A 27,496-nucleotide genomic window follows, 5' to 3' on the forward strand; every position below is an offset into this window, starting at 1 on the left:
GGGCCGTCCGTCCCTCCTTTCCCCTCGGGGAGCAAAAACCCGCTGCTGGGGAGCGCCGTCACCTCAGCGGCCCCGCCGCCCCCTCAACGGTCCTTCAACGGTCGCGCCGCGAGCGAGCGCGCGCGCGCCCCCCACCCCGTAAAAGCTGCGCTGCCTCAGGTAACGCGGGCGGCTGCCGCCGGCTGAGGGCAGGGGGAGTTTTCGCTTCAAAAGCGACCCCAAAGGCTTCATTTTTCCTTCAGCCAGCCCCGAGGGGACCAGGAGGAAGGGGCTACGGCTCCCGCTCCGCTCCCGGGCAGGGAGGACCCGCACGTCCCCTCAGCGAGGGGCGGGCGGGAAAAGCCCTCTCCTCCGCGCGGCGCTGCCTCAGCCGCGGGCACCGCGGAGGGAACGCGCCCGCCCGCCGCTCCTGAGCCGCCTCAGCGGGCTCCTGCTCCAGGTAGCCCGGGAGGCACCTGCGATGCAGGGCTTCCCGAGGGAGGTGGGGCGGCGCGGCGGGCTGCGGCTCGGGGCCGGGGCTCGCCACCTCCCATGGCCGGCTAGCTCTCTCTCCTCTCTGCACCCTCTTCTCCGCCTCCTCCTCCTCCTCTCCTGAGCCGGTACCTGCCTTCCCCTACTCCTGCCATTCCCTTCCTTCCTTCCCTCCCTCCTTCCCTCCTCCTGCCCCCCTCATGCATATGGATGGACGCATGCGCGGGCGGGCGGCCTCCCCGCCTGCCGCCGTGGGCTAGATGAAGCCGAGCGGCGAGGGGGCTCCCAGACAGGCGGCCGGCTCCCGGGCGGTGTGTGTGCTGCATGTGCGTGCGTGTGTGTGTGTTTGTGTGTGTGTGTGCGCGCGCGCGCGCGCGTGTGTGTGTGTCTCGGGGGGGCGGGGGGCTCGCCGCGCCTCCAGCGCGCGGTGGCCGGCGACCTGAAAGAAATAAAAGGATCGGGATAATAATCGCAATAATTAAAAAAAAAGAGAGAGAGAGTAAAGAAAAGGGAAAGAAAAGAGGGAGGCGAGAGAATAAGGAGAATAAAAGGAGGCTGGGCTGCTTTGCATTGAAGACCGGGGCGCTATTGAAAGCGCTTGAAAAGCGGCGTTGTTCGGCGCGGGTGCGCGCCGCGGCCGGCGCGGTATATTAGAGCGGGGCGGCGGCGGCGGCGGGCAGCAGCGGCGGCGCCTCCTCCTCCCCTCCTGGCCCTCCCCGTCCCGGAGCGAGCGGCGGCGGCGGCGGCCTGCAGGCGGGCGGGCAGGCAGCGCGGCGGCGGCGGCGGCATGCGTGCGCCCCGGCGGGCAGCCGCGGCGGCGTGCTCCCTCGTCCTCCTCCTGGCCCTGCTGGGGCTGCGGGCAAAGGTACGTACCTGGGCACCGCGCGTCCTCCAGGGCTGCAGCCCCTCAGCGGGAGGGGAGAGGAGGGAGGGAAAGAGAGGGGAAACTTTAGCGAGCCTGAGTTGGGCTCTCGAGGCCGCCGCGCAGAGCGGGTTGCGGTAATTTTGCCGCTTTTCCGCGAAACGCGGCTCCCGCAGTGATTGCGGTAGATGGCTTTTAAAAAACCCAAACTTTCAGTGGTGCACAAGGTGCTGTTGCCAAGCTCCTCCAGCGAGAGTGGAGTTAACTGCCGCTGCTAACTTTTCTGCGGAGATGGCAAACGCAGAAGTCCTCCTTGCAGCAAGACTTAATTCCCTGGGAATAAAAAATGCAATTACAGCAAACCGCTTTTTTTCGAAATTACTTTTTTTGTTTGTTTTGTTTTTAACCAGGGCTAATTGCAGTACTCTTGGGGTGACTAATGAGCAAGGTCTGAATCCCAGCTGGGCAGCCTTGAGCGGGGAGGCTATTTCCCCGTCTCAGCTGCACCTCGGACAAGGCAGAGGGGTTGCATTTCCAGGGTGCTTTAGCTACATCGTTTTGTTGGGTTTGCCCTCACGTATGCACTCTTGGTTTGGTTTTATTTTCTAAAGATATAGAAGCTTCCCTCACACACACGGTGGTTTTTGGAGTTGGTACTTAAGGTTCTTTTTTAGCATTAATGGCATTATTTGGTTGGGATGATTTATGAGCCTTTCTCATGAAGGTCTGATAGGGAAAAGCTTGGAGTGGTTGGGGTTTGGTTTTTTTTTAAATATTTTGCATGGGCTTCTTGAAAGCACACTTAAAATACTTTCTCCTGTCTGCAGAGTTGTTGTAGATTGTGTTTGGGAAAAAAGTGAGGTAACTGTCTGTTTCTTGTTTCTTGTTTTGTTTTTTGTTTTGTTTTCTCCTCTGGTTCTTTCTTGGGATTAACAGGTGACTTTAGCATCGGGACAGTTCGAGTTGGAGATCTTATCCATGCAAAATGTGAATGGTGAACTGCAAAATGGAAATTGCTGTGATGGCACCCGAAACCCAGGAGATAAAAAATGCACCAGAGACGAGTGTGATACCTATTTTAAAGTTTGCCTGAAGGAGTATCAATCGCGGGTCACTGCTGGCGGTCCTTGCAGCTTTGGATCCAAATCCACTCCCGTCATTGGAGGAAATACCTTCAATTTAAAGTACAACCGGAATAATGAAAAAAACCGGATTGTTATCCCTTTCAGCTTTGCCTGGCCGGTGAGTTGCATGGCCTGCTCTGGCTCTGTGTCTGTTGGATGGTGCTGCTTGAGATGGCCGTAGTAAGCTAGCTGAGCTCTAACTTCTTGCGCAGGGGGAGAGGGACCAGGATTGGGGAGGGAGCAGGCGTCTTGGCAAGAGCGTCGGGAATCCGCAGCACAGAAATGAGTAAAATGTGGTGGTGTTTTTGTTTTTGTTCCCTGGGGCTCACAATGCACAGCCTGTTAAATTTGAAAGTCAGATGTGCAGTGAGGGGGATCTAAATGGGTCAGGGAAGCAAACCCAGTATCTCTGCACTTTACAGCATGAATAAGTCTCTTGAGACTTAGAAGGTCAGAAGTTCGGGGTTTTTTCTTTTTTCTTTTTCTTTTTTTTTTTTCCCCTAACCAGTGAAGTCTTGGGCTTAAGCCAAAAGAGCAGTGGGTTAGGGGCTGTAGAGGGATCCCGTGTGAAAAGTGTGTGTCATAGCTGGCCTCCTTCCCTGGAGCGTGTTTGGGAAGGCTTCCTGCTTCTCCCAAGGGGAAATCTTGCTGCACTGCTTAGTGTTGATGGGAGCTGCTGTTACTGCTCTTGTTGAACTAGTTGCCAGCTTCCCTGGGAAGCTTGCTATGTTTTGAGATACTTGCAGCTTCTAGAAGCTAAAGACTGAGAAAAGCTTAGCCTTAGCTTATGGTCCATTTCACCTACTCCTCCCCACAGCACACCTTTTTCTGGCTACTTGCCTCTGCAGTCCATAGATTCTGTCTTCCCTCTAGTTGTGTGCAAAACTTGATGGCTCAAGGAGGTGGGGCTCTTTGCCAGGTACTTTCACGGTGTTGTCCACTCTAACAAATACCGTTCAGCCTTGTAGAGCGGTGAGATGGAGGATGGGTGACCCCCTTCATTAGCTGAAGCCTGCTTTGCTGTTGGTCATGTAAAGAAACACTCACTTAGACTTCAGTGCTGCTTGTTTCTTCTGCTCAAGAGGGTTGAAGCTTTGAATATGGTCAGCTCTGCAGTGGAGTCCTGTACTTGTTGCACAGAAACTGAGGACCATCTTTACAAAATGGCCATCACCCGGGACAGACCCACAGATGCAGGCTCCAGGGCTGTGGGGTTTTTGGACGTAGAAGACTGCTGTGGCTTTGGATGGCAGGAGGTGCATTGTTTTGTGCCCAGCAGTACTGCAAACAGGCAAGCAAAAACTGAGGATGACTGGTCTGGGGGCCTCTTATGCACACACGTCAGTTTGTCTTTTTGAGGTGGCTCTCTGGGATGCTATGGTGTAAAAGCTGAAAACTCCCAAATTTATGCTCCTAAAACTTATATTTAGAGATCACCTAGGAAACAAAACTGTTTTCCCCCCCTCCCCTTCTCCAGAGGTGCTGAGCAGACAATTTCCCACTGACTGCCTTGGGATATGTTGATGCTCAGCAGTTTTGAAAATCCAGTCATCCTAACCTAGATGCCTAAGGTCGTTTTTGTGAGGGGAGGAGGGCTCTTACGTGCACGCAGGGGAGGGGTGAATCTTGTTTCCTATCCTCTGTCACTATCACAGCTGGTGAGGTGGAAGCATGCGTAGACTTTCCGCTCTTTCCAAAGCTTGGCTCTTCCTAGTTAGATAAGGACTGGTTGCTGGGGGAGCCTGGACTTTTGGCGGAGAAAGCCTGCCCCAAAAGCATTCCTTCTCCAGTTGTAATGTAGACACCCACTTTGTAGTCCTACCGCCAAGTGCTGCAGGCAGCCATGTGTTCTTGAAATGTCCTGTGCTGCCTCCTACCTGCCTCCTCTGTCAGTTGTGACTTCTGGAGTATTGAGGGCTGGAGAGGCACAAGGGTGAAATCAAGTCTGCATTTTTAAGGAGATGGTATTACAAAGTACAATAGCAGAGTTAACAAAAGTATTCTCTGTTAGAAGTACAAGTCCTTCCTTTCTCTTTTCTTTCTCTTTTTTTCTAACATGAAATGAGATAAAACTGTTATCAAATATGCCATCAAAGGGATAAAGGGCTTTGTAAAAATCTGAGGTATTTGAAGCTCTGCCAATGGCTGCAGCGCTTGTGTTGCAGATTTTGACTTTTTTCAGAAAAGTCAGGTTCATCAAGGACTTTTTTTTTTTAACTAGCCCCCTACCCTGCTCCCAGTAATTCCAGTGCCTTGAATCTGAAGATACATGTATGTATGTAAAAATGATGTGAAAACTGAATGTGTTCCTTCTAACAACCCCTTTCTTCATAGGGTTGGGAAGGGAAATCTGTGGGTAAAGGGTAGGTTTTTGGGGGTGGGGACCCTGGGACAAGTTTCTTAAGCTTGCCTGCATCTTAGTAAAAGAAATGCTTCTATTGTCCTGCTGAATCTAATTGAGCACTGGAATCCTAGAGCAGCAGCAGCAAAACTCCAGTGCAGCCTTTGAAATGTGTAAAACTCGACAACTTCAGACACTCTGGTTCCTAAGACTGGAATTTTTTGAATAAACTCTTGCATATTCCCATGCAGAAATGCACTTTTTGAGATTGTGATGATAGTCTGTTTGCAATTATCAAGCCTGCCTCCCAGCTTTAACTTCCATAGGACACAGCTTTTATGCTAGCCATTGTGACTTTCAAATGGCATTTGAACAAAAGAATATTTAATGTGGCAAAGCTCTTATTTGTACTAAAATTGTGTACACAAATCATTTTAGGCATTTTGAAAGCTCTACAGATAAAGTAGTAAACTTAATTAGTCAAATCTGATGCTGAAATTTCAGAACTTAAAAAAACTTCAGACAGGTGAATACTGTTGACTTTACTAAAAGCTTGTGACTAGCATTGCATTTACCAATGTGGCTAATCATAAGAGTTGTCTTTGAATACGTCCAACTGAAAATTATAGTAAAGGTAATAGGAGCTAGACCAAAACGTTAATCATATTGCACTTGAAAATTCATGCTCATCTCTGAATATGTATTGTTTGTGTTCTACTGTCTGAGGGAGGCTTTTCTTGGATGTTCCAGCTTGAGTTGGTAACATAAAGAAGTCTTGTTGCCTTGAGTACTTAAAAAAAAAAAAAAAAAAAAAATCACAAAAAAATCTCTTCCCATGTCAAGCTGCCCCCTTACGCTGCTTGTGGAAAATAGTTATATTGCATTAGAGGCCTTTATTCATGCAGGCGAGAAAGAAAAGAGAATGGCATGCTTTAAATGTATTGTTAGATTTGGCTTGTAGTTGTAATGTAGATTTGAAATGTTGGAGTCTTATGAATAACTTATGCAATTTGCTCTTGTCAGTTTTAATATGTACCCCTGTGAGTAATGGGTGTGGAGATGGTGGGCCATAAATTAATTTAAGTGATGGGAGGTTTGAGTAAGTTGCTAGGAAACAGGGCAGAAGACAAGCATAAAGGAACTGGAGTGCATCAGAAAGCTGCCCCTGCAGTAGCTAGCAATTCTTCAGTAAATTGAAACAATAGGGATGATGATTTAAAAAAAAAAAAAATACATGTAGGCTTGCTTCTTGCATTCATTTTGAGACTTCAGTGACTTTCTTGACAGGCAAACTTGGCTTATGAAGCCATACAGAAAAGTATGGAACAAAAGAATTTCCATGTTCCACTTGTCAAAGTCTGTCTCAACAAGTTTTGTTTCATGGTAGACACATGCTCTTCTCTGATGTAAATCAAATCTCTTGCCTTTCTTAAAGAATCCAAAGTGTGATGTGTGCTGCACCTTAAGGGAGCTGTGCTTGAATTAACTAAGCAAAGCTTAGCACTAAACTTTGCTTTTGTGTAAAAGATCTTTTGGGGGTTTGGCGAGACTGAGTAAGGAGGAGGTCAAATTTGGCAATTCCTTTGGTATGCATAGCTCTAATTTCAAACGGCTCGTTTATCCTGAAATTATGATCTTTGTAATTATTTAATATTGGGGCTGATTATACCAACACACCAGGAAACTACTGAGGTGGAAAAAACCCTCCAGCATCTAAATGACTTTAGGTTAAAATACAATTAAAAGTGTTTTAAACATCTTATTTCAATCTTACTAAAAAAAATAAAATAGTCAGCCTTTCCCCTTTTTAATGACAAATCTTACTGCTACTGGTTCCTGAAGATGTAAAATACATTTTTCTGGGTATGGGTTTGTTTTTTCTGGCTAGAAAGAGATAATGAAAGAGCTTTAGTGTGTTTTAAGCTTCCTGAACTTTTTCCCCCGGTCATGACACAAGACATGTTAAAGTAACAGCCTTTTGAATCTGAGAGAAAAATATCACTTCGTTCAACTGTTGTTTTGTTGTTGTTGTTTTTAAAAACAGTAGTTCACAGTCCTAAAACTAAAGCTTGTTTTTTGATTTTGATTTTCTCTCCCTCCAGTTAACTTTTTGAAAACTTGTGGAAGCAAATGCTAGATATTGTTCAAGCTTTTCTTAAAGAATGCCTGATAAGTCATCTTGGAACATGAGTAGATCAGAAGAAATTTTTATAATAACAAAATACATATTAATCAAATCTACACTGTGTCATTTATTGTTAACTAATAATTCAAGAATAAATCTTCAGCACTGAAAGTGCAATGTATTGCCTAGGATTACTATCTAAAACAGAGCTGCGAGTATTAAGTGATATCTGAAGCATAATTAGCATCCACAAGGCTGTTTTTTCCCAGGACTGCAGAGAAGCGATGCATCCATTTGCAGGTTTTGGACTTCTTACATGTTCTTAAGAGTTACTTATGTTCCATTCAGTTAGGAACTTCATCTTCCTGGTAAATCTATTTGACTATATTACCATAATATGTCTAAAAATAAATCCTCATCCTGCCTGCTCCTAGCATTTTTGTTCTTGTTATAATAAAGGCCTGCTCTAGTTTAACTTCAGTGGCAGCTGGACTGGGCCTAACATTGAAGCTTATTCCTAAACTTTCTCAAACTACATGTGTCCAGCACTGTCAGCTTGTTTATGCAGCTGGAAGTCTGCATGTCTGAAAATGAATTGCATAAAATTGATGCTTTATGCTTAAAATTCTAGTTAAGTCAAGGAAACTTATGACTTCATTGTGGACTGAAGATTGGAATAGAAGTAAACTAGTTCTGAAGCTAGTAGAATTGGGCCGTAGCTAATTAAGTGAGATGATGTGCCACATAAGAGGCTTGCACTCTTACATGTCACTTATTCCCACTTCAGTTCTGAAGTCTGATACCCTGCAGTACGTGCAAAAACCTTATGCTACAGTTGTTAAAAGTATTTCTGTGTAGATAATACTAACAACAGGGTTGGTTTTGAAAATTCAAACTAAACTTGACTTTACATTTCTGCTGATGGATAGAAGATTTAAATGTTAATTGACACAGTTCTAATAATTTTAGCTGGTAACCCATATATGCCGTAACATGGGGAAAGATGTCAAAACTAGAAGCTGTTGTGTTCATTTCTTGTTAATCTGCGGAGCTCGTAGTTCTGTGGTCACTGTTGTGCAGCATAAGTTACACTTGTTATTCTTGTAGTATTCAGAAGAAACTGTAAAATGTGGATAGAAGTGGTTAAAGTGGTTTGTAAATAGTCAAACATGCAGAGTCCCTTACCAGCTCAACCCAGTTCTTATACACTTAGGTAAATAAGTAGGAAGACTTCTTGTTCAGGCTTGCTCTATGTGAACCTGACTGTTTTGCTTGGCTGGCTACTAGGTATTCTCTCTATTAACCTTGCCACCCTTTTGTAACTGGTGCATTTAATTATCAGTGGGATGCTTTAAACAGGTAGGGGGACTGATAAGAGCAGGTAATCTACTTGTTGGGGAAGGTTGAAAGCAACCATTGACATTTTGGCCTACCTGCTAGTCTTTGACAAGCAGGGCTCCGTGAGAAAATAACTCTGTAACTAGATAAGGTGCTGATTAAAATGCTGTTGTTGTATGAAGCACCCTGGTAGCTGAGATCACTTAAAATCATTAGTTTAAAAAGAAAGTAAAAAGTAAAAAAAAAAAAAAAAAAACTATACATTTCTCTCTCTCTCTCTTAAAGGAGGGGAAGAGTGAGGACCCAAGTCTCCCCCCTCTCTCTATCCCAGTACATTGTTCAGTTAATGCATGCTAGTTTTATGATTGGAATACATTGTAGTCCGGCCACCCAGACAGAGGTATTGACTGCTAATATTAACCAAGAACAATAGTGTGGCCATACTGACTGCAGTGAGGATTACAGAACATAATGGGGCCTATCCAAAAATAATGCTAATACAGGACAAGCAACAGGAAGCAGCAGTAGACTCAGCATTGCTCGGCTCCCAGACAAACCATGGACTTACTTCACACAATGGCAACTTCAGCACATTATGTATTCACAGGATACTCATTATTCCAGCAGGCTTCCCAGATCAGAGATCAGCCTGGTTTACTGGATGCTTAAGCGTATGCATAGTTTGGATAGCGGTACTTTTGTGACCATCATTTGGCAGGAGGGTGGCAGTTGTATCGCAGAGAAGGTCTTGACTTCAGTTACTGGCTTGGCTTGTGCCAAGGCAGAATGGGGGGGAAAGTCTCTCCTGGAAGCTGCTAATATAGTTAAATTTGTTTTCATGTCTCCTTTATGTGGCAACGAAGTGTTTACTGGCACTAACAGCAATGAAGGAACTACTCAAAATGAAGACGAAAGGAACAGTGTGCTTTGTTTTCGTGTGGGCATGTTCTGATAGGACTCTTGGCTGGACTACCTGCTTGAGGTTCAGCCTAGCTCTTGGCCATGGACTCTGAGGTGTGAGATTGTTACAGCTTAGCCTTTGTTTATATATGCAGGGTTGAGAGAGTAACAGCTTTATAGGGTGTTGCCTTATCCTTATGTAGGCTGGCCCAAAGAAGAGCTTCCTGATGATGTTGTATTCAACAAAGGGTTAAGAGGGTTAGGTTGTCTGTTGTCAGAGTTGACTGGCTGTCCATGGCATGATGTTGTGGCTCATCTATATAGCGTCATCGTGACTTGTCACATGGCAACAGGGGTACCCAAGTGAGAGTCTTGCTGACATTCAGAGGAAGTGGTTTTGTGACTAGCCTTAACTCTGCTCAGAGACGCCCTCCTCCCTGGCCCTTGGGCACTTTGAAATATGCCTCAGTTTCCCTCTTCCCTATCTCGCCTCCTTCTTCTAGCTGAAAGGAGGAGGGATTGCCGGTGCTCTTGGCAATTTGCTGTGGCCTGCTGTGACAGCGTGCCAGTCTCCTTGCTGTCTTCCCTAGGACGCAGGCAGGGTGGGGGCACCATTCTCAAACTGGTCTTCACAGCTGTGCATGGCTGGCAGAGCATGAGGAGAACATTGCTGGGCTTAACCTGCTCTCCTTGTTTGGCAGAGGAGGAGCAGGCGCAGCACTCAGAATGCAAACTTCCCACTGCATTTGTCTAGTCATGGTTTCACATGTTCAGCAAAGCTCTTGCATGGTTTAACCACAAGGATAGGAGGGAAAGAAGTTTGACTAGTTGCAACCTCTTTCAAAAAGGAGGCAGTCCTTTCACTAATGAGGCTGGTGTTTTAATCTTGCTCTGTCCCACTGACTTGCAGAATGCCTTTAGAAGCCAAAGTACAAAACCACCTCTTTTGTGTGGATGTCTGGCTGAAGGGAGGGGAGAAGGTAATCAAGCTGAGAGCTTTAAACACCTTCTGCTTACCTGGACATGCTAGTATTTCATTTAAATAACCAGAAAAGAAGTTTCATTGCCCTTTCAGACCCTTAAAAGGGACGGTTTCCAATGGATTTCAGGGTCTTAATAGTCTTTCTTGAGTTGTATTATCAATGGATCAAGACTAAATTGTGGTGTCTTGTCATTGAGGAGAATAGCTCTTGCACATTGGTGCTTTCTTTGTTTTCTGGAGTGTGAACTCAACCATTTCCATCCTCTCATAGCTTAACTCATAGGAGTTTTGCTTAAATTTGACCATGCTGCCTTTCAGTCCTCTGGGCTGATCAGACTGTGGATGTTCTGCAAGTGTGCCAGCTTGCTGTTTCTTTCAAGCTGCCTTTCCTCTCAAGCCAGAATCCCTGCCTTCTGGTCAAGCTCAAGTTTACAGTGGCTAATTGGGTGTGACTCCAGAAAGTTCACTGCTGCCTTGTTGCTTAGGTCATTTCTTTGATGGAATAAGGTGCATGATGTGGAATTCTTGTGTCCGGATATATATATATATTTATTCAAAGATGGGCAGAGGTCATCTATGGGCATGGGAAAACTTAAACCTCCACGCTGTAAGTAGTCATTCCTGAGATATCTGAATTGTTGATCTATAGAGTGGGGATGATATGCACTTTTAAAAAATCTCAACAGTGCAGTGTTTGCACAAAATTGGGGTTTTGGGGGGGAGGGGGGGGGAATTGGCTAGAGGTATGCAATAGTTGGATTGTTGAGGGGGGTGTGCTACTGTTGTTGTGGGACTGTGGGTGTCTGTGTGCCTTTTGTTCAGAAGTGTCCCATCTTGAACACAAAGTCTTGTCCTGTCTGCCTCATGCTGAGAGGGACAGAGCCAGGACATTAAGCTGCCATTCTTCGTATCATCCCTTTTCAGGACAGGAATTCTTCGTTTAAAATATTCAGATGAGGTAAGAGGAGGCACATAGAAACAAGGGAATTGCTAGGGTAGGTCTATTTCCCCCTGCATTTTGTTTCCATCCAGTTAAGCAGAAGCGTCTCCTCTCTTCAAACAAACTCCTGTGTGGTGTTGGAAAGTGGTCACACAAGTATCTAGCAACAGTAGCACTTAAAGCTAGGATTCAGCCTTTCCTTTCCTTAAGGGCTAGGTGTGCTGGTAAACAGTCCTGAGAACCAACTGGGAACTGTTGCTATGAGTTTAGACAAAATAATCTTCCAAAACAATTATGCAAGGCTGAAAGGAAAACATCCTTAACTTTATTGGAAGTAGTGCTAGTTGCCATAATTCATTCTCTATATCATAATATTTTTTTTCAAGCTTGCAGTAACACGTTGTGCTTGTGCTTCTCAATGTTGGTAATTAAACCGGTGAGGAAGCACCCAAGATAATGCAATCTGTATCTGTAATATGGCTCAGGAGTTCTATTCTGGTTTTGTTTGTTTGTTTTACCTCTGACTTGTGTAAGGACTTCTTAAATCTGCTTTAAATAGTGTTAAATGATCATGTTGTGGTTTATTTTCAGAGTGTCTTTTGTGTTGACAGACTTGGTCTAGAATAGTAACAACTAAGATGTAACTTTCATGAAATGTTAACCAAAAATGGTTTGGGCCAGTGGAGCCTCTGCATAGAAGTTTGGGCCCATGTCTTGGCTTGCCCAGCTTTGCTTGCTTTTGGAAGCATTTTCCCACAGTTATCAGTGAATGAAATGGAATCTTAGTCTGCTTTGAATATGAAACATATTTAGGCTATATTGCAAGCTGGTGTCCATCACAAACTAGGTTTTCATTCAGAGGCTGCATGCTGTGTCCAGTCGTGAGAAAGCAGTCTGCTTCAACTTTTTTTTCTTTTTTTTTTTTCAATCTCTCTTCCTAAGGAATTTGAGGTCTGCCTTACTCTTGCACCTTGTAGCAGCTTACTCTCAGAACTGTATTTTGGTTTCTGTTACAGAAAAGGCGTTAAGTGCTGCAGACCACAAATGAGCAGACTGTGACTGAGTGCAGATACAATTACGAAATAAACCTTACGATACACTGCTGCTACAGCAAAGCATGAAAACCCTTCATGGAGAGTTTTTGTTTGTTCTATTATTGTTCTGTTCACCAGAAAGATGTTATATTTATTACCTCATTTATAGTTGTTGTTATTATTATACCTTTTCAAGTCATATTTTTTCTTTTTTTTTTTCCTCAGCTTTTTTGTGGGATGGGGGAGTGGTGTTTTGTTTTTGAATCATTCTGTAAGTTTGGATGTGGCTGGCTGAATGGCAATTTTGAAAGATACAGCCTGGATAATAATATCTCAGAGTAGAGCTGGGGGAGGGAAAGATGTTTTCATGGCTCTTGTTCTCAAGTTAGAATTGAAGATAAAGGTGGCTTAGATGTAATAGCTGGCGTCTTTCCAACCTATGGAGTCACTTCAGTTAGTTTATGCTTATGATTATTATTACTGGAGTGCTAAAGAGCTCATTGGCAGATTAGTGCATCTGTAAATGTGACACGGGGTGGATAGTGCATCTTCCCTTTCCCTGCTCTTCCAAATAGTCTGATCTTAGCCTTTGTTTTACAGTGCTTCTCTCTCACCCCACCCCCTTCCCATGTCCATCAGTTCTTCCCTCAGTTACCTGATACTTGTGGGAGCTGCAATGGCCCTCATGCAGACAAAGCTTTCAAAGGGGGTGCTGAAAAGCAAAGTCCCTAGAGATTGCGCTGTCAAGGCAGAGCACAGTAATCTTAGCAACACTTCTTGCTTTCAGGATGGTTGGGGGAAGGGACATCAAGAGTACTCTTCTGTAACTAAAATTCTTTTGAAGCAGTTGTAGAGGGTGGAGGTTTGGTTTGGTTTTCTTGGGGTTTTTTGATGCTGCTAAGCTAGCCCAGTGTTTTCTGTCTTCCATATGCAATTCTTCCACCCATGCTTTATTGTGGCTACAGCATAGTGTCAAAGGCTGTACTTCCTGGTTAAGTACATAAGATGCATTAATGATGACAAAGATGAGCTATCCAAGGTGAAAGGTCTCCTAAGTCAGACTGGATAAGGTAGCTTATGGGGTTTCAAGAAGATCATGTTTGTCTCAAGTATAATCTATTACCTATTTACGTTTTCAAGTACTCCTTTTTAGGGCAGAGATCAGGATTTTTCTTTTTAATTAAGATGGGGGGGTGGTTTGGTTTGGGTTTTTTTTTTTCCTTAGTCATGTATAGCTTTGAAACTAACTCTTATTTCTTTTTTGCAGAGATCCTACACATTGCTTGTTGAGGCATGGGATTACAATGATAACTCTACTAGTAAGTATTCATTGCGTTGGTTTGTTTACTTTGGACACCTTGATTTCTTGTCCATTTAAAGGTTTTTGGTAGTCTAATGAACTTTCTGTGAAGTAGAGCATGAGGAGAGGGAGAAACTCTCCCCCAGACAATTTGGAGTAACTACTCCAGGCTCTGCAGCAGCCTGTCTCCCTCACATTGCCTGTAGAGGGTGAGTAGCTCGCTTACCTAGGCACCAATGGTGTGATGCCTAAAAATAGATGTTATTAATTCCCTCTTTCTCCTTAGGGAGAATAAAAGCCAAGGGTTTTTTTCAGGTTTTTTGGTTTGGATTTTGTTTTTTTTAATTAGGACTGATATTCAGAAGCCTAAGTCTTGTTGACTTGGGATCTCTCTATAAACTATGTACTTCTCAAAAATGAACATGCTGCTTTAAAAAAAAAAAAAAATCTCCATAAGACTTGGTACAGATATCTATCTAATGACTGTAGATGAGAAACAGGAGTGACTACCAGCTCTTCCTTGGAAGCTGGATGGCTAGAGATTTATATTCAGGGGTTGAAAAATATTTACCAGACACATCTGGTAGAGCTGGCTGGAAATCAAGGGTGGGAATCTTTTGCCTGGAATGTCTTTGGTTGGTTTCAGAAACTTTCTGCTAAGCTTTTCCTGTTGGCTAGAGGAAGCTGTATAGAGTCTCTTGGCATATGAGCTGTTCTGCTTATTGCCTACTGTTACTGAAGTAGGTGGGCAAAATCAGCTCTATTTTCAATCTAAGGCTTTAATAGTGTGTGGTAAAAGCTGCAGGAGAAAGTATGAATCTGAACTCATAAACCTTTTGTTGACACAACAAGCCTTTTCCTTCAACAAGGAAGCAGCAGCACTGTGGCCCATCTTGCACAAATCTTGCAAGAACAGCTTGTAGCCCACTTTGGAATGCCAGGTGACAGCCGCACAGTGATGGAATGGACTTCGTGCTTCATGAAAGAAGGGCCTTGTAGAAATGCGCACAGTGCTGTGGTTTTATGTTTAAAATGATGAAGAGTACACTGCTTAGGAATGGCCTTTGAGTCTGGGAACCTTTCTGCACAGATCTGCTCTTTAGTTCTTTTTTTTAACATACATGGGATGTCCTATTAGTTCTTAGTTCCAGAAAAGAAGTTGTCCATTGCAGATGATTCCTGTTGCCTGTTAGTGATAGCCACAGTTTGCTTTACAAGCCATGTTTCAACACTGTTGCAGTACCTGTGATTTCAGGCCCTACCCCAGCACAGTCATGGAGCGGTGGCTGGGAGACTTCATGGCTCTTGACTATGGAGTGTTTTATGGAGGAGTAAAAAATAGATTGCTGCAGCAGCAGTGTTGTATTAAAAATGGAAGATGCCTGAATTCAAAATGAAGGTATTGTTTACAGTAGGATCTGAGAGTTTTTTCAGACTGGGTCTCTGCCACTTTTACTATTATTAGAGCTCATCTTTTTTCATGAAACAACTGCATTTCCAAAGCTACACAATGAACCTTTTCTTTGCTTTCATGTTCTGGAAGTACAATTGTCTTCAGACAAAATTGCCTCATTTCTCAGCAGTGCATTTGACCAAGTGCAGACATGTTCTTACATATGTTCCTGATTTGCATTCCTGCTCTAGCTTTGCTGTCACATATCCATCTGTAGGTCACTTCAGTGACTGTACTGCACAAAGCTTTTCCTTTGTACTGCATCGCTTTACTTAGAGTCAGCTTTCCCATAGCTGAAGAATAAGTCTTGAAGAACTAGTTAAGGAAATCAGAACTAAATAATTGTCATCATATAATGTGATGAGTATTTTTTTTTGATGTCCAGGATTTTCTTTTACCTTAATTACTACTGAATTGTAAGGACTCTATGAGAGCTCTCAAAAAAAAAAAAAAAGGAAAAGTGGGTTTAGTAGGCTTTGTGTAACTTTTCAATAGCTCTAGCATCCTCTGATGAATGCAGTTGTTGGGAGATCCTAGAGTGGATGCTTCCTTCCCCCCTCTACATTCCACTCCTCCTACGTTCCCTTTACCACATACTCTCTCTTGTCTCACTTCCAAGAGTGGCTTGCAGTTAAATTCTGGCCCTGTTGAAGTTGATGAGAATCGTGCTTTGTTGGAGCCAAGATTCAACTTTAATGGTTTTCTTACTCTGGTTCTTGTCTAGATGCCATCTTGCTACTGTCGCTTCATATATAAAGCTAATGGCGCTGACATTGCATCTCAAACTATGTCAAAGGGCTATTGTAAATTACTGGTATCAGTTGCATGCGAATTCCAGTCGGGCATAAGGTAAACCAAGCCATAACTGGAAGTTGACTGAAACAAAGACTTTCAAAAATAACTGTGGTGTCCTTGGCCACCCAAACTGCCTAGAGGAGTCTGGGCTTTTTTTGTTGTTGTTTGCTTCCCGATGCTGCATAGTTAAAATTTCCAGAAGCTGGAGCACTGAGAAGCAAAGGTGGGTAGTCACAATAGCTAGTTTCTCTGTGCCTAAAATCTTTGATACAGTTGCCCACTGAATAAAAAGACAGATTAATAGCTTTGAAGTGTAGCCACAAAAAGTGAATGAAAGTAACAAACTCTCTGACAGCCAAGTGCAGAGTGGAAGCTAATGACATACAGAAAACCTCTCTCTTCCACTTCATCAATTGCTAATTGGTTAATGTTTCCTCTAACCTTTCTATCAAAGCATGGGATTCTGAGTCAGATGATGTCAGGGGAATTAGGAAGACCGCTTTCTCTCAAGCCTAGCTGACTGCTTCTTTTTATTTACTTAACCAATCTGCTGCTTTGGGATTGCTTGCTATGAAACTTAAAACATTGTTTGTGCGGGCTAAGAATGGAAGAGTTGTTGCAATGCCTTCCTGAAGTCTGGGTCAGCACACTTGTGTAAGTGTGTATGACAGGTGGGAATAGGGAAGGGTGGAGAAATTTTTGTACAAGAAAGAACATGCTAATACTTCATTGTGAAAACTGTGGGTGATGGCTAATGGAAAGGGATCTTAAGTCTGTGAGACCTTACTTGAATTTAAATGTATGGTGGTAGCTTTATAACGTGTATCAAATGAAAGGCATTTTAGCCATGATCCAAAGTGAAATTGCAGCTGGTTTTCATCTGGGCCCTTAAAAAAATAAAGTCCAGTGGACTAATAAGGATGTTTCCTTTTGAGTTCAGCCTGTGGCTAAGGGCTCAAAAGAGCCAGTGGCTGGAGTGAGATGTCGTAGACATACAGCAGGGACATGCTTCCTAATGAGCTGGAAGATAGGGGAAGAATGATAGAGCAGAGGCAAGAGGAAGGATCTCTTTTCCAGGGCGACTGTTTTTCTGGTGCCAAGGACTGAAATAGCTGTCAGTGGTATGTGCCCAATGGGGAATGGGAAAAGACTGCAAAAGCAAGAGTTTGGGGCAGGGGAAGTTGTTGTTGTTGGTGGTGGGTGGTTTGCAAAACTAAATTGAGTGTCATTCCCCTTTTCTTCTGCCACTTACAGGAGAAAAGGATAGAGTAGTTTTACTTGCAAGAAACAGGATGTCTTTATGCACAGACTTGGTATTTGGGGAAATGCATTTGCTTTCCAACTGTGCTGTAGATCCAGGTGTAATCTTGGCAAGTGCAGAAAGCCATCTCCAGCATGCATGAGTGGAACTATAATCGCTTGACTAGCCCCATTCAAGGCAAATAGATATGCATCTGCTTAAGTACCTCTTAGAATTAGTCAGTAATCTTGTTGATGAGATCTAAGAGCCTTACACCTGCACAGTACAGGGTATGATATTGCTCTGGATATACCAATATGGAAAAGTCCTTAGGCATCTACATTACCTGAGAATGGGATTTAAATTAATAAAGGCCTGCATGCATTTGAAAGTCTTAGACATAGATGTGGGTTTGGGGTCTTAGTGCCAATGAATAATAAAAACTGATTTAAATGGAAAGTATTATAGAACCAGAAATACCAGAAGGTTAATAAGAAGTTGTTGCCCTTAATTTCACACTGTAAACGTTTAATGAATGCTGTAGTCTCAAGTCAAGAATACCCCCAAAAATGGGTAAATGCTTACAATGTGTGTGTATTGACACTTTTCTGTGGTTGTGCAGCAAGTGCTTTGTCTTAACTTTATTCAAAACTGTAGATAAGCAGGCAGGATCTAGTGGTGAATTGATAATGGGTATCTGAAGCTTGAGAAGCCTGTTTGAAAGTTCTTTTTGAAAGCTACAAATCAAAGGTCCTTAGCAATACCTTTAAAAGTATTTGAGATGAAAAACTGCCCATATGTCATCTTAAGCTTGATATAGCTACTTCATTAGTCTTCAATTCTGCCTTATGTAAAATCCCCAAACTTTCTTTTGTAATTGTTGGAAGAACAAGCTGAACATAAGTACATTTTAATTCTTAACACTTGAATGTGCCAGTACTTCACGCGCTGCTTTCTAATACATCATTGGCAAACTGCCCTTCTACCTAAAATTCTTCTGTTGCTGGATTATGCTCCCAGATCCAGAACAGTGTAGCCTGGTACTTATTTTTGGTTTTGTTCTATGTCTGCAAAGATATTTTGGCTGTTTTATGATAAACTTTCACTCGGCAGTCAAGTGCTTGCTAGCAGCAGGTTGTAAGGCAGCGTCAGATCATTTAAGTCACAAGACCTGGACTACAAAGTGAAATACCACAGATATATACAATGTTCTGAGCTAATGTGAAATATTATTATTTCAAGCCATAATTTAGACAGTTGTAGGGCTCTCAAAGCCAGAAGACTTTTGCTGGAACTAAATGTCAAGTACAAAGTCTAAACTTTTAAATGCTTTATAGAGAGAAGGGGGAACTATAGCACATCTGCAGTAATTTGAGTTCTCTGCTTGGAACTCTGGTAGTCTTGAATTTTTAGTGTCAGTTAACATCTGAAGAGAGGACTTCCACGGTATTTCTCAGCCAAAACCTGATGAGATCACTGATGTCATCTGAATGCCAGCATTGCTAGTTTTCAATTCGGTGTTTACACCAGAGTCCCAGAAGGCTGCAAACCTTTTGTGGTGCTTATGTTCCGTTTGTAGACATTGCTTTATTAGGCTATTGTAGTATGATGTTTTTGTAAATATTCCAGTTAAAACAAAATTAGTACCATTAATGGAGAAGCAGGGAAAACCACATTATGTACCAATATATTGGAGCTAGAAGTAAAAGCAGCTGAATTTTCTTTAATCATGAACTGTATGATTCTTATTGGATGTTCTTACACTGCAAAATGGATAAGTGATTGGCAGTAACTTAACAGTCCCTTTTGATTTCAAGCTTTGTTCAGTTTGATAATGCTGCATGTGTGTTTCAGTTAATGGTTTGTAGCTCCAGGGCAGCCTTGTCTTGCTCTCTAAAACAGAAAATTAGTAAAACCAAGTGGCTGCCTCAGAGTCTTGCCTGGAAAGCTAGAGCGCTGTGATGTGGGAGGTAATGATATCTAAACGAAGTGTTAACTCTGACATCTCTTCTGATTTCTAGATCCTGATCGCATTATTGAGAAGGCATCCCACTCTGGCATGATCAATCCAAGCCGTCAGTGGCAGACTTTGAAACATAATGCAGGAGTTGCCCACTTTGAGTATCAAATCCGTGTGACTTGTGCAGAACATTACTATGGCTTTGGCTGCAACAAGTTTTGTCGACCAAGAGATGACTTCTTCACTCACCATACCTGTGACCAGAATGGCAACAAAACCTGCTTGGAAGGCTGGATGGGACCAGAATGCAACAAAGGTTTGTGACAAATGCTTGATCCCCAAATGATCAGCGGGCTTGGATAGGATTTGAGTGCATTGTATCCAGGTTGCAATTCAGTGGTCAGTTTGTGCAGGCAACAGGGCTAAGGACTGATGGGACAGCAGCTACTCTTTACACAGAGAACTAGGGACAGGAGACTAGTTTCTGCCTTGTTTTAAAATCTTGGAGAGGTCTAAGTGCTGGGCACTTAGCAGATGTGTTCTTTTTCTGATTATCCACATCTTTGCCCTTGGGAAGAAAACCCAGCCCATTGACTTCAATGGGAGTTCTGCTGCTAACTTCAAAAAGGATTTCTGCTTTGGTGCAGAACTTCAAGACAAGCAGGAAGGAGAGACTTGTTTTAGAGCTGACCCGGCAAGTGTAAAGCTTTGGTGTTTGAGAAGTCCCAGGCTGTTTGTTCTACCTGAGATGATGTTTAACATGTTTATTAGGGAATGACAACTTCCTAGGTAATTTCAGAAGGAGAAGGCAGGACTCTGAGGAGGAACAGACTATCAGGATGTCTTGCTGACTGAGTTTACCTGCAGTTTGAATTGATGCTCATCTTAATATCCTGTCTGTTCAGAGAGATGGCTCACAAGTAAATTCAGAGTAGTTAAAAGTTGCTCTGAATGAGATGTAAAGCCAGGGAGAGTAGGCCAGTTCACCTGCAAAAGACAGAGAAGGGAAACCTGTATACTCTAAGTGACCTGAGCTCTCTGAGGCGAGTCGGCTTCTCTTGCATAAAAACAACTCTTTGAACAGCATTAGGTACGATTCCTTTGCAAAGCTAGCTGATAGATTTCCTATCACAGGGAGCCACTACCTTGGTTTTCCTTCCAGTAGACTTGATATGAGAGACTTGTTAAAACCTTGGATTTAGTAGGATTACAATGCTGGTTAGAGATTAAAACATTCCCACGAGTGTGAAGATGCAGGAAGCAGGCAGCATGCTGATACTCTCCTTTTTTGTTTTAACAGCTATTTGTCGTCAGGGATGTAGCCCCAAGCATGGTTCTTGCACAGTTCCAGGAGAGTGCAGGTAAATGCTCCCTCTCCCTCCTTGTTTCCCCCCACCCCACCAAATAATTAAACAAGTGATGCTAAACACAATAGGATTGGGGAGGGAGGGTGTTTTTGGAGTCATGTTTTTGACCAAGGCACATTATTCATGCTGACTTGCCCAGAATAAGGGGAAGCAGGCTTTTAATGCACTGATAATTTTAAGAAGCTTTTGGTTTGTGAAATGGTGGTGCTGGGGGGAGGGGGGTATGGGATAAATCGTGTGAATGCTGCCTAATGAGCACTAACTAATTGTTTCTGCATAAATAGTGCAAATGTTTTGTGGGCATGTTTTTTTCCAACAGCCTGATTAATAGGCTTTTTCAACTACAAGCTTGAAGTGTAGGGTGGCTTTTCTCTCTTCTTCTCCCTTTCACTGCTTCCCCCTTCCTCCCTCCCACCCCCTGGTTTCTTCCATCAGTAGGCAAAAGTCAAGCATTCTTTAGAATGGGATTAGTTAAATCTCTTGGTTCCTTTACCATTGTGAGCTGGACTCCGAGTGCTGAGAGGTTAATAGCTGGGATGAAATCTTGTCAGTAGGCTCTGATGAATGCAGAATTCTGCTCCTGTACTTTGAAGTCCATTCTGTCCTGGCAAGGAGACAATGAAAAGCAGAGTTATCCATAACCCAACAATTAAATATTTGGAATGCTTCAAAATATACAGCATATATTTACAGCACAGGGAGGTTTTCTCCCTCACTAATAGAGAGTTAAAGGATATTAAATGTGGACATTCTTTATCAACAAACTGGTTGTAAGTTGCTTCATGTAACCCTTTATCATATCTGTTTACATGTGATAGGGAACTGAGGTCTTCTGAGGTTACAAAATGTTGATACTGATCCTGTGTAGGAAGGGTTAAAAGTGAAGCTTGGGTATTCATGAATCAAACTCAGAAGTCTGAAGGAACAGGAAGTAGTTTTTCTGCCTAACAAACATATTGGTGGATTCTCTGTTGCTGGAAACTTTTGCATGAAGTAGACTGCTTTTCTTTCTAGATAAGCTGTAGTGCAAACAAGAACAAAATCTGGGGTGTCTGACTATATTATATAAGAGGTCAGCCTAAATAGTTACAGTAGTTCATTCTTTCTCTCTGTCCCTGTAATCTGTGCTTCAAAAACAAACAAAAAAAAATCATCAAGGAATGTTCTGAAAGTAAGGTAGGAAGTAACTTTTCATCTTCTACAACAGACATGGCAAAACGAAAGTCAAGCCGCAGGATGGACTGCTGTAGGTTGTTCAGTGATTTTTAATGTTTAGCAGCACTGATACAAGCTGGTTAACCCCCAGAATACCAAATCTAAATCTTTTTTTAATTAAAAAAAAAGAACAAAACCTGGCAAGTAGTAGGAAGTTTTGGGGGGCCAGATGGTGAGAGGAGTCTATCAGTCAAGGCTACCAGTGATTTGTGCTTCTGTCATCAGAATAAACATGCTTTGTAGGGGTTGCTGTCTCCTAGTCAGAACAACAGGCTTTGTTTCCAGATTTTTTTTCTTTCCTTTCTCTTTCTAAGTCTCTTACCTCCCACTCACTGCCCAGACATGCACTAGTGCTCTTATTTACTTAAGGTGCAACTTTCCCACACTTGATTTGCATAGTCTTGAAACAATGCTGTCCTTCTGGTGCTTTCAGATAACTTCTGCTTGCCAAGTTAGACCAATATCTTTAAAGTGAACACAGAAACAAGATTTTATTTTCTTTTAAGTTTTGATGAGTCATATAGCCTGTATGTTACAAATGCAACAGAGTTTTAAAAATAAAATACCAGCATAAACTGCTCTGGGTTCTGGTACAATAGACAACTTGCAAACATTCTTAAAATATCCTTTTCCCTTTTGGTGCAAGTCACTTTCTTTAATGCAGGCCAGCCAACAAAACCATATTTACTCATGAATCACTATACAAGGAAAGTTAACTTTAAATTTCTCATGAGAAACTGCTGCATACATATTATTAAACAAGAATTATTACTGTGAATCTTTTTCTGGAATTGATATCTGACTTTTTTTTTTAAATGCTCATAGCCTTATTCAATTTTGTTTGTTACACTTTGAAGCTGATGTTTGAAGAAAGTCATATCTTTGGCTCTAAAGCTCATGGCTTTTTTCTGCGTGTTGTTTTTTTTAATTACTTGTTTCTCTTTACACGTGCTTTAAAACAAAAAACTCCACCCCTTTGATTTGGCAGAAAGGAGTAAAATTCTTGATTTGGATACCTATTTTTGCAGGTGATGTCCCTTAGTTTTGCTTGTGTGCAAACTCACAGGCAAGTTGCTCTGAATGCAATACAAAGTAAAAGGGTATGTTCCTAAATTTTGATCTTTGTGCATTCTTATTATATTTCCTATGCAGAAGGATTTTCCAAGAGCTACTTGAAGGAGGTTCTTTTGCCTGATCTGGTTTTCTTTCATGTTCTTTGCACACAAAGACACAAGTTGGACTAGCTTGCTTTTTTTAATAGCTATTTCAACAGCAGTCTATTCAAAGTCAATGAGAAATTCTTATTAGTTTGTGTGTTTAAAAAAAAAGTTGATTAGGATGCAGTTTGTCACCTGAGTTTTCTAGAAGGGAAGTTGCACTTACCACTAGCTGTGTGTGATTACCCAATGGATAGATCCTTCCAGCTTTTTCCCATGAGAAGAAATTGCCAGTAGAAGAATGGTGTGTGGGGGTTATAAATAGAAAGCTTAGCTGACTTCAGTACAGATTAAGTTTGTTTTCATAATTTAGTGACAGCTTAGTGTGTAATTGCTGCTGATCAATTACTCTCAGGACCTATTAATGAAATGCAGTAACTCAACAAACCCTTGCTTTTCATTTTCAACTTGTGTTCCTTGTTTCTTTCTATGAATCCACTTTAATTTGAAGAATCCTTGGTCTGCCTTGCTAGTGAGAACTAAATGAAAGCCAAAATGAGCTTTCCCTTAAGGGTGCTTTACTTTAAAAGAATATCGTCCTTTTAAGTACAGAATTCAGGTAGCTCATTGATAGTGGCAGTAAATACTTTAATTTCATGTCTGGAGAAGAATTTATTATTTAAAGTTTCTTAGAATTTGATATGTTGTAGTTATTCCCTGAGAAGAGGTTAGCATAAATTGAACTCTGAAATACACTGACAACTGATCTTCTTTGAACACATGTAAAATCCTGATGTCTGCTGTTTTCTTTCATCTCTTACTGTGGCCCAGTCTATACTTGCTGTGTGTCTTCTAGTTCAGAATAAGGTTAACTTCTGATAGAGCAGAGAACTCCTAATGCTTTGCTACTGCCTTGCCGAGGGCTCAGAGTTGGTGTTTATGGTTTTGTTTGTCTCCCTGCAAACCCAGCATGGCTGAAATGCCTGGAACCTTGTATTTATGAGCATCTCTGGATAACTATTGTTTCCACTGACTTTTTCTCCCCCCCTCAATTTATAAAGCACCCTGTCAAAGTCCAGAGATTGATTTGTAGTGCACACCCACCCTCTCTGCCACATTTGTATGAGGCTCCAAAAGAGTATTATTGTGCTCAATGGCCTCATGCTGGTTCTCTCAGAACAGTTATTCTTTTGTCAGGAGGCTAGCTACAGAGACCTTGGCAAAACTACTAAAATGTTTGTTTACAAGAAACCATCAAACAAACCTTGAATAGCTTCTCCCCTCCCCTTGTCCTGCCCTTCTCCCCCACCTCGCCAGTCTTTCTCCAAGCTTTGGAGTTCTACACTTGCAGCTAGACAGAGCAGTTCTAAGGGGTTTTCGGTTTGTTTCCCTGTTCTGATTTTCTTTTTTTTTCTTTTTTTTTTCTTTTCTAAACAAAGGTGTCAGTACGGATGGCAAGGCCAGTACTGTGATAAGTGCATTCCACACCCAGGATGTGTCCATGGCACTTGCATCGAACCATGGCAATGCCTCTGTGAAACCAACTGGGGTGGTCAGCTCTGTGACAAAGGTATGCTAATCTTATGGATAGCCAAGTGTAACACTTGAATTTTAACACTGGCAGATTTAGCAAGGAGAGAGTGCACACGAGACTGAGTGAGCGAGCCTCCTGAAACATGGTGGGAGTTTTTTGTCCTTCAGCTACTTAGCGTTGTGTCCTCTGCTGTTCTGGTGTTGTTAGCATACAAGCTCAACTTTTCCCTGTCCTGTCCTACTCTTGTGTGCAGATGTATTCTGTAAAGGCTCTAGAATAATGGAACAAAGCATGCATGTGGTGATGCTTCTGTTCTTTTTCAACAATGTCTTTAATGCTCCTCACCTCTTGCAGATCTGAACTACTGTGGAACCCACCCACCCTGTTTGAATGGAGGTACCTGCAGCAACACTGGTCCTGATAAATACCAATGTTCCTGCCCTGAGGGCTACTCAGGACAGAACTGTGAAATTGGTAAGTGTTTGATGCGGCTGCTGAGCTGCCACTTGGCAGTTAATTCTTGCCAGCTTTTAGTGGCTGGTTTTGGATATATTTTATGAGGTTGGGGAAAATTCAATTTCTAATATTAATTATGTCAGGGCTAGCCACAAAGATCCAGACTTGCTTGTTCATGCTTCATCATGAACAGTTGGTATTTCTGAACATCAGCCTGCTGCTCACCAGAGAGATCACTACAAGTCCCCTTGTCTGGCTGTGACTCAAACAGGTGCAAGTCAGTGTGTTGATGAGTTTAGCACAGAAGATGACTTCCTGCTGGCTAGTAGCTTTTTGATTCACAGCTCTCACAGGAGTGCAGTAATACATCAAGAGTAATGATGGTGTGTCCAGAGTAGAAGCATGTGGAGGGAGCAGGGGGTGGCTTCTGGTGATATTGCTATAGTCCCTACCGTGATGTACTTCTGTCCCGGTGCAGCGGAGCATGCCTGCCTCTCTGATCCTTGTCACAATGGAGGAAGCTGCTTAGAGACGTCTACAGGATTTGAATGTGTGTGTGCACCTGGCTGGGCTGGACCAACTTGCACTGATAGTAAGTCCTTTCAAAAGTGAATTAAAAATGTGTTAGTTTGCTGTTTTAGATCAGTCTTTCTAGTCCCTGATAAACTTACAAGGGCAGCCTACTTAACCTTTCCCAGCTTTAGCATTGGTTCTTGGCAGCCATTTATAACACTGTGCACTCTCTTCTCCTTGCTTCTTGTACCAAGGTTTTTGTTAAATGCCAGGGGAAAGAATGGCCAATGTTCTCCTGAAAAAAGCAGAACGCTGAATTTTTGTAGCATTCTAGCAAGTTGTTTAAAATACTGTTCAGAGAGACTTGCTGGATCAAAATCTAACTTCCGCTTGCAAAAAGGCCACGGGTGTAGACTTCTTCCCCTGTGCTTCGAACTCCCTTTCACACTACTATTATTTTTCAAGGGGGCTTTTGCTGAAATCAGAGTAGACCTAGAAATTCCAAGCCGAAGTCCTGTTGTCTGTCTTTTCCTCAGGGCAAATCCTAGTAGCAGCAACCATTTATTAAATTTGTGAGTTACTGACATTGCCTGTTCAGTAACAGAGGTAAGCCTCTCCTTACTCTGCATTACAGATATTGACGATTGTTCTCCAAATCCCTGTGGTCATGGAGGAACTTGCCAAGACCTAGTTGATGGATTTAAGTGTATTTGCCCACCTCAGTGGACTGGCAAAACATGCCAGCTAGGTGAGAACTGCTTTTCTCTTTGTCCAGTGTTGCTTGGGGTGGGGGCAGGTAAATGCAGGAGGAATCGTAGTCCAGCAGGTAAGGGCAGTGGTGCCCTTTGCTTTACACACATTTATGGTTCCAAAGCCTATGGATGTATTTTGGCACCTTGAGAATATTAAGTGTCGATGTTTGCAGGACTGGGATCTAGGACAGTCTCAAAGCATAGATGGCTTTCTTCTGTTGTTGTTATGCTGATGCATGCTAGCAGTTGAAAGAAATGGTTAACTAAGCCAAACAGACATACTTTAAACCATAAGTGAACTGAAGTGGGGAGGGTGCATGTGTATGCCTTCCAGTCCTGCCCCCACATGTATTTCTTCCTTTAGCCTGTGAGAAAGTTGCTCTATCTCTTCAGCCATGTCAACTCCTCCAGACCAAAGAGTTCACAGCTGGGTTCCAAAATGTGGATGACCTCACGAAGAATGAGCTGGCTGCATTCTTTACACAACACACTAATCCCAATAACCAGGCTGCAGCACTCCTCCTTCAAAATGCTTGGTTGAGATGTGTGTGGGGGAGGGAAGTTGCTCTTAATGAGTGGCTGGGTAATTATCAAATAATTAGTGTAGTCTGTATGTTCTAATAGCAGAGAATTTGAAAGAGACTTCAGGACTTCAGAGACTGATGTATGATTGACTTTTGTTCGTTCAAGTCACGCTAATCCATGCTGTATCTTACAAGTTCCTCTTAGATCTGAATGAACTGCTGATTATTGCTGTGAAAACCAGCTGTAGGCTTTTTTTTTCCTTCTCCCCCCTGCTCTACAAGCCCTGCATTTGGCCATTCACATTGTTTTTTCAGATGCGAATGAATGTGAGGGCAAACCCTGTGTCAATGCCAACTCCTGCAGGAACCTGATTGGCAGCTACTATTGTGACTGCATTACTGGCTGGTCTGGGCACAACTGTGATATAAGTAAGTGTCTATATCCTTGGGTTTATTAAAAGCCGGTTGTGTGTGTATGCATGTATGCCACTGAGTTCTGACCTCAGATTTAAACACCAGGCAGAGTCCCAGTGGTTGATGTTTTTAGAAACGGAGTAGTTGGTGTGGAATGAAAATACACAATTTTATCAAACTCATTAGTCCATAACATAGCTATATTCTGATAAAGTGACTAAAACAATGATGTGAAATTTCACTGCCTCTAGCAGAAGAATCACAAAAGGTTCCCACCCATTATAATAACCTTATCTCAAGGAAGGCACACAGGAAACTTGACAAAAGGTTTATCTAGCTGCAGTTTTAGAGATATTTGAACTCTGTATCTAGTGTAAATATATTTTTGCCTTCTAACCACAGTAATTTTATTACAGATATTAACGACTGTCGTGGACAATGTCAGAATGGAGGATCCTGTCGGGTAAGCCATTCTTGTTTTATTTTGGTTTCCCTGAGACTTGCAACAGTAACTAAAACATTTGAGTTGAAACACAAATAGTGTGGAAAATAGCAATTAGCTGGTATAAATTGTCATTTCTTTGGAGTTGGGGGAGGGCCTATGTCATGCTACAGCATGTCAGGGTATCTCTGTAGAACAGCAAGGGCAAAAAAAACCCCAAACCTGCAATAAATGACTCATTTTCACTGCCAGTGTCA

General features: G+C 42.6%; 1 protein-coding gene across 1 annotated transcript in view; it reads left to right on the top strand.

Moving 5' to 3' along the window:
• The first annotated feature begins 712 nt into the window (after positions 1–712).
• Positions 713–27,496, top strand: part of JAG1 (jagged canonical Notch ligand 1) — a 36,674-nt gene continuing 9,890 nt past the window's right edge. The window contains exons 1-11 of the mRNA XM_069787568.1: positions 713–1,336; positions 2,270–2,575; positions 13,385–13,436; positions 18,927–19,181; positions 20,166–20,226; positions 24,044–24,174; positions 24,493–24,612; positions 25,073–25,186; positions 25,742–25,855; positions 26,699–26,812; positions 27,214–27,260. Coding sequence (XP_069643669.1) covers positions 1,259–1,336; positions 2,270–2,575; positions 13,385–13,436; positions 18,927–19,181; positions 20,166–20,226; positions 24,044–24,174; positions 24,493–24,612; positions 25,073–25,186; positions 25,742–25,855; positions 26,699–26,812; positions 27,214–27,260 — 1,392 coding nt within the window. The 5' untranslated portion in view covers positions 713–1,258. The remainder of the gene's footprint in view (positions 1,337–2,269; positions 2,576–13,384; positions 13,437–18,926; positions 19,182–20,165; positions 20,227–24,043; positions 24,175–24,492; positions 24,613–25,072; positions 25,187–25,741; positions 25,856–26,698; positions 26,813–27,213; positions 27,261–27,496) is intronic.

Source organism: Haliaeetus albicilla, chromosome 7 (assembly GCF_947461875.1).
Source record: "Haliaeetus albicilla chromosome 7, bHalAlb1.1, whole genome shotgun sequence".
NCBI lineage: Eukaryota > Metazoa > Chordata > Aves > Accipitriformes > Accipitridae > Haliaeetus > Haliaeetus albicilla.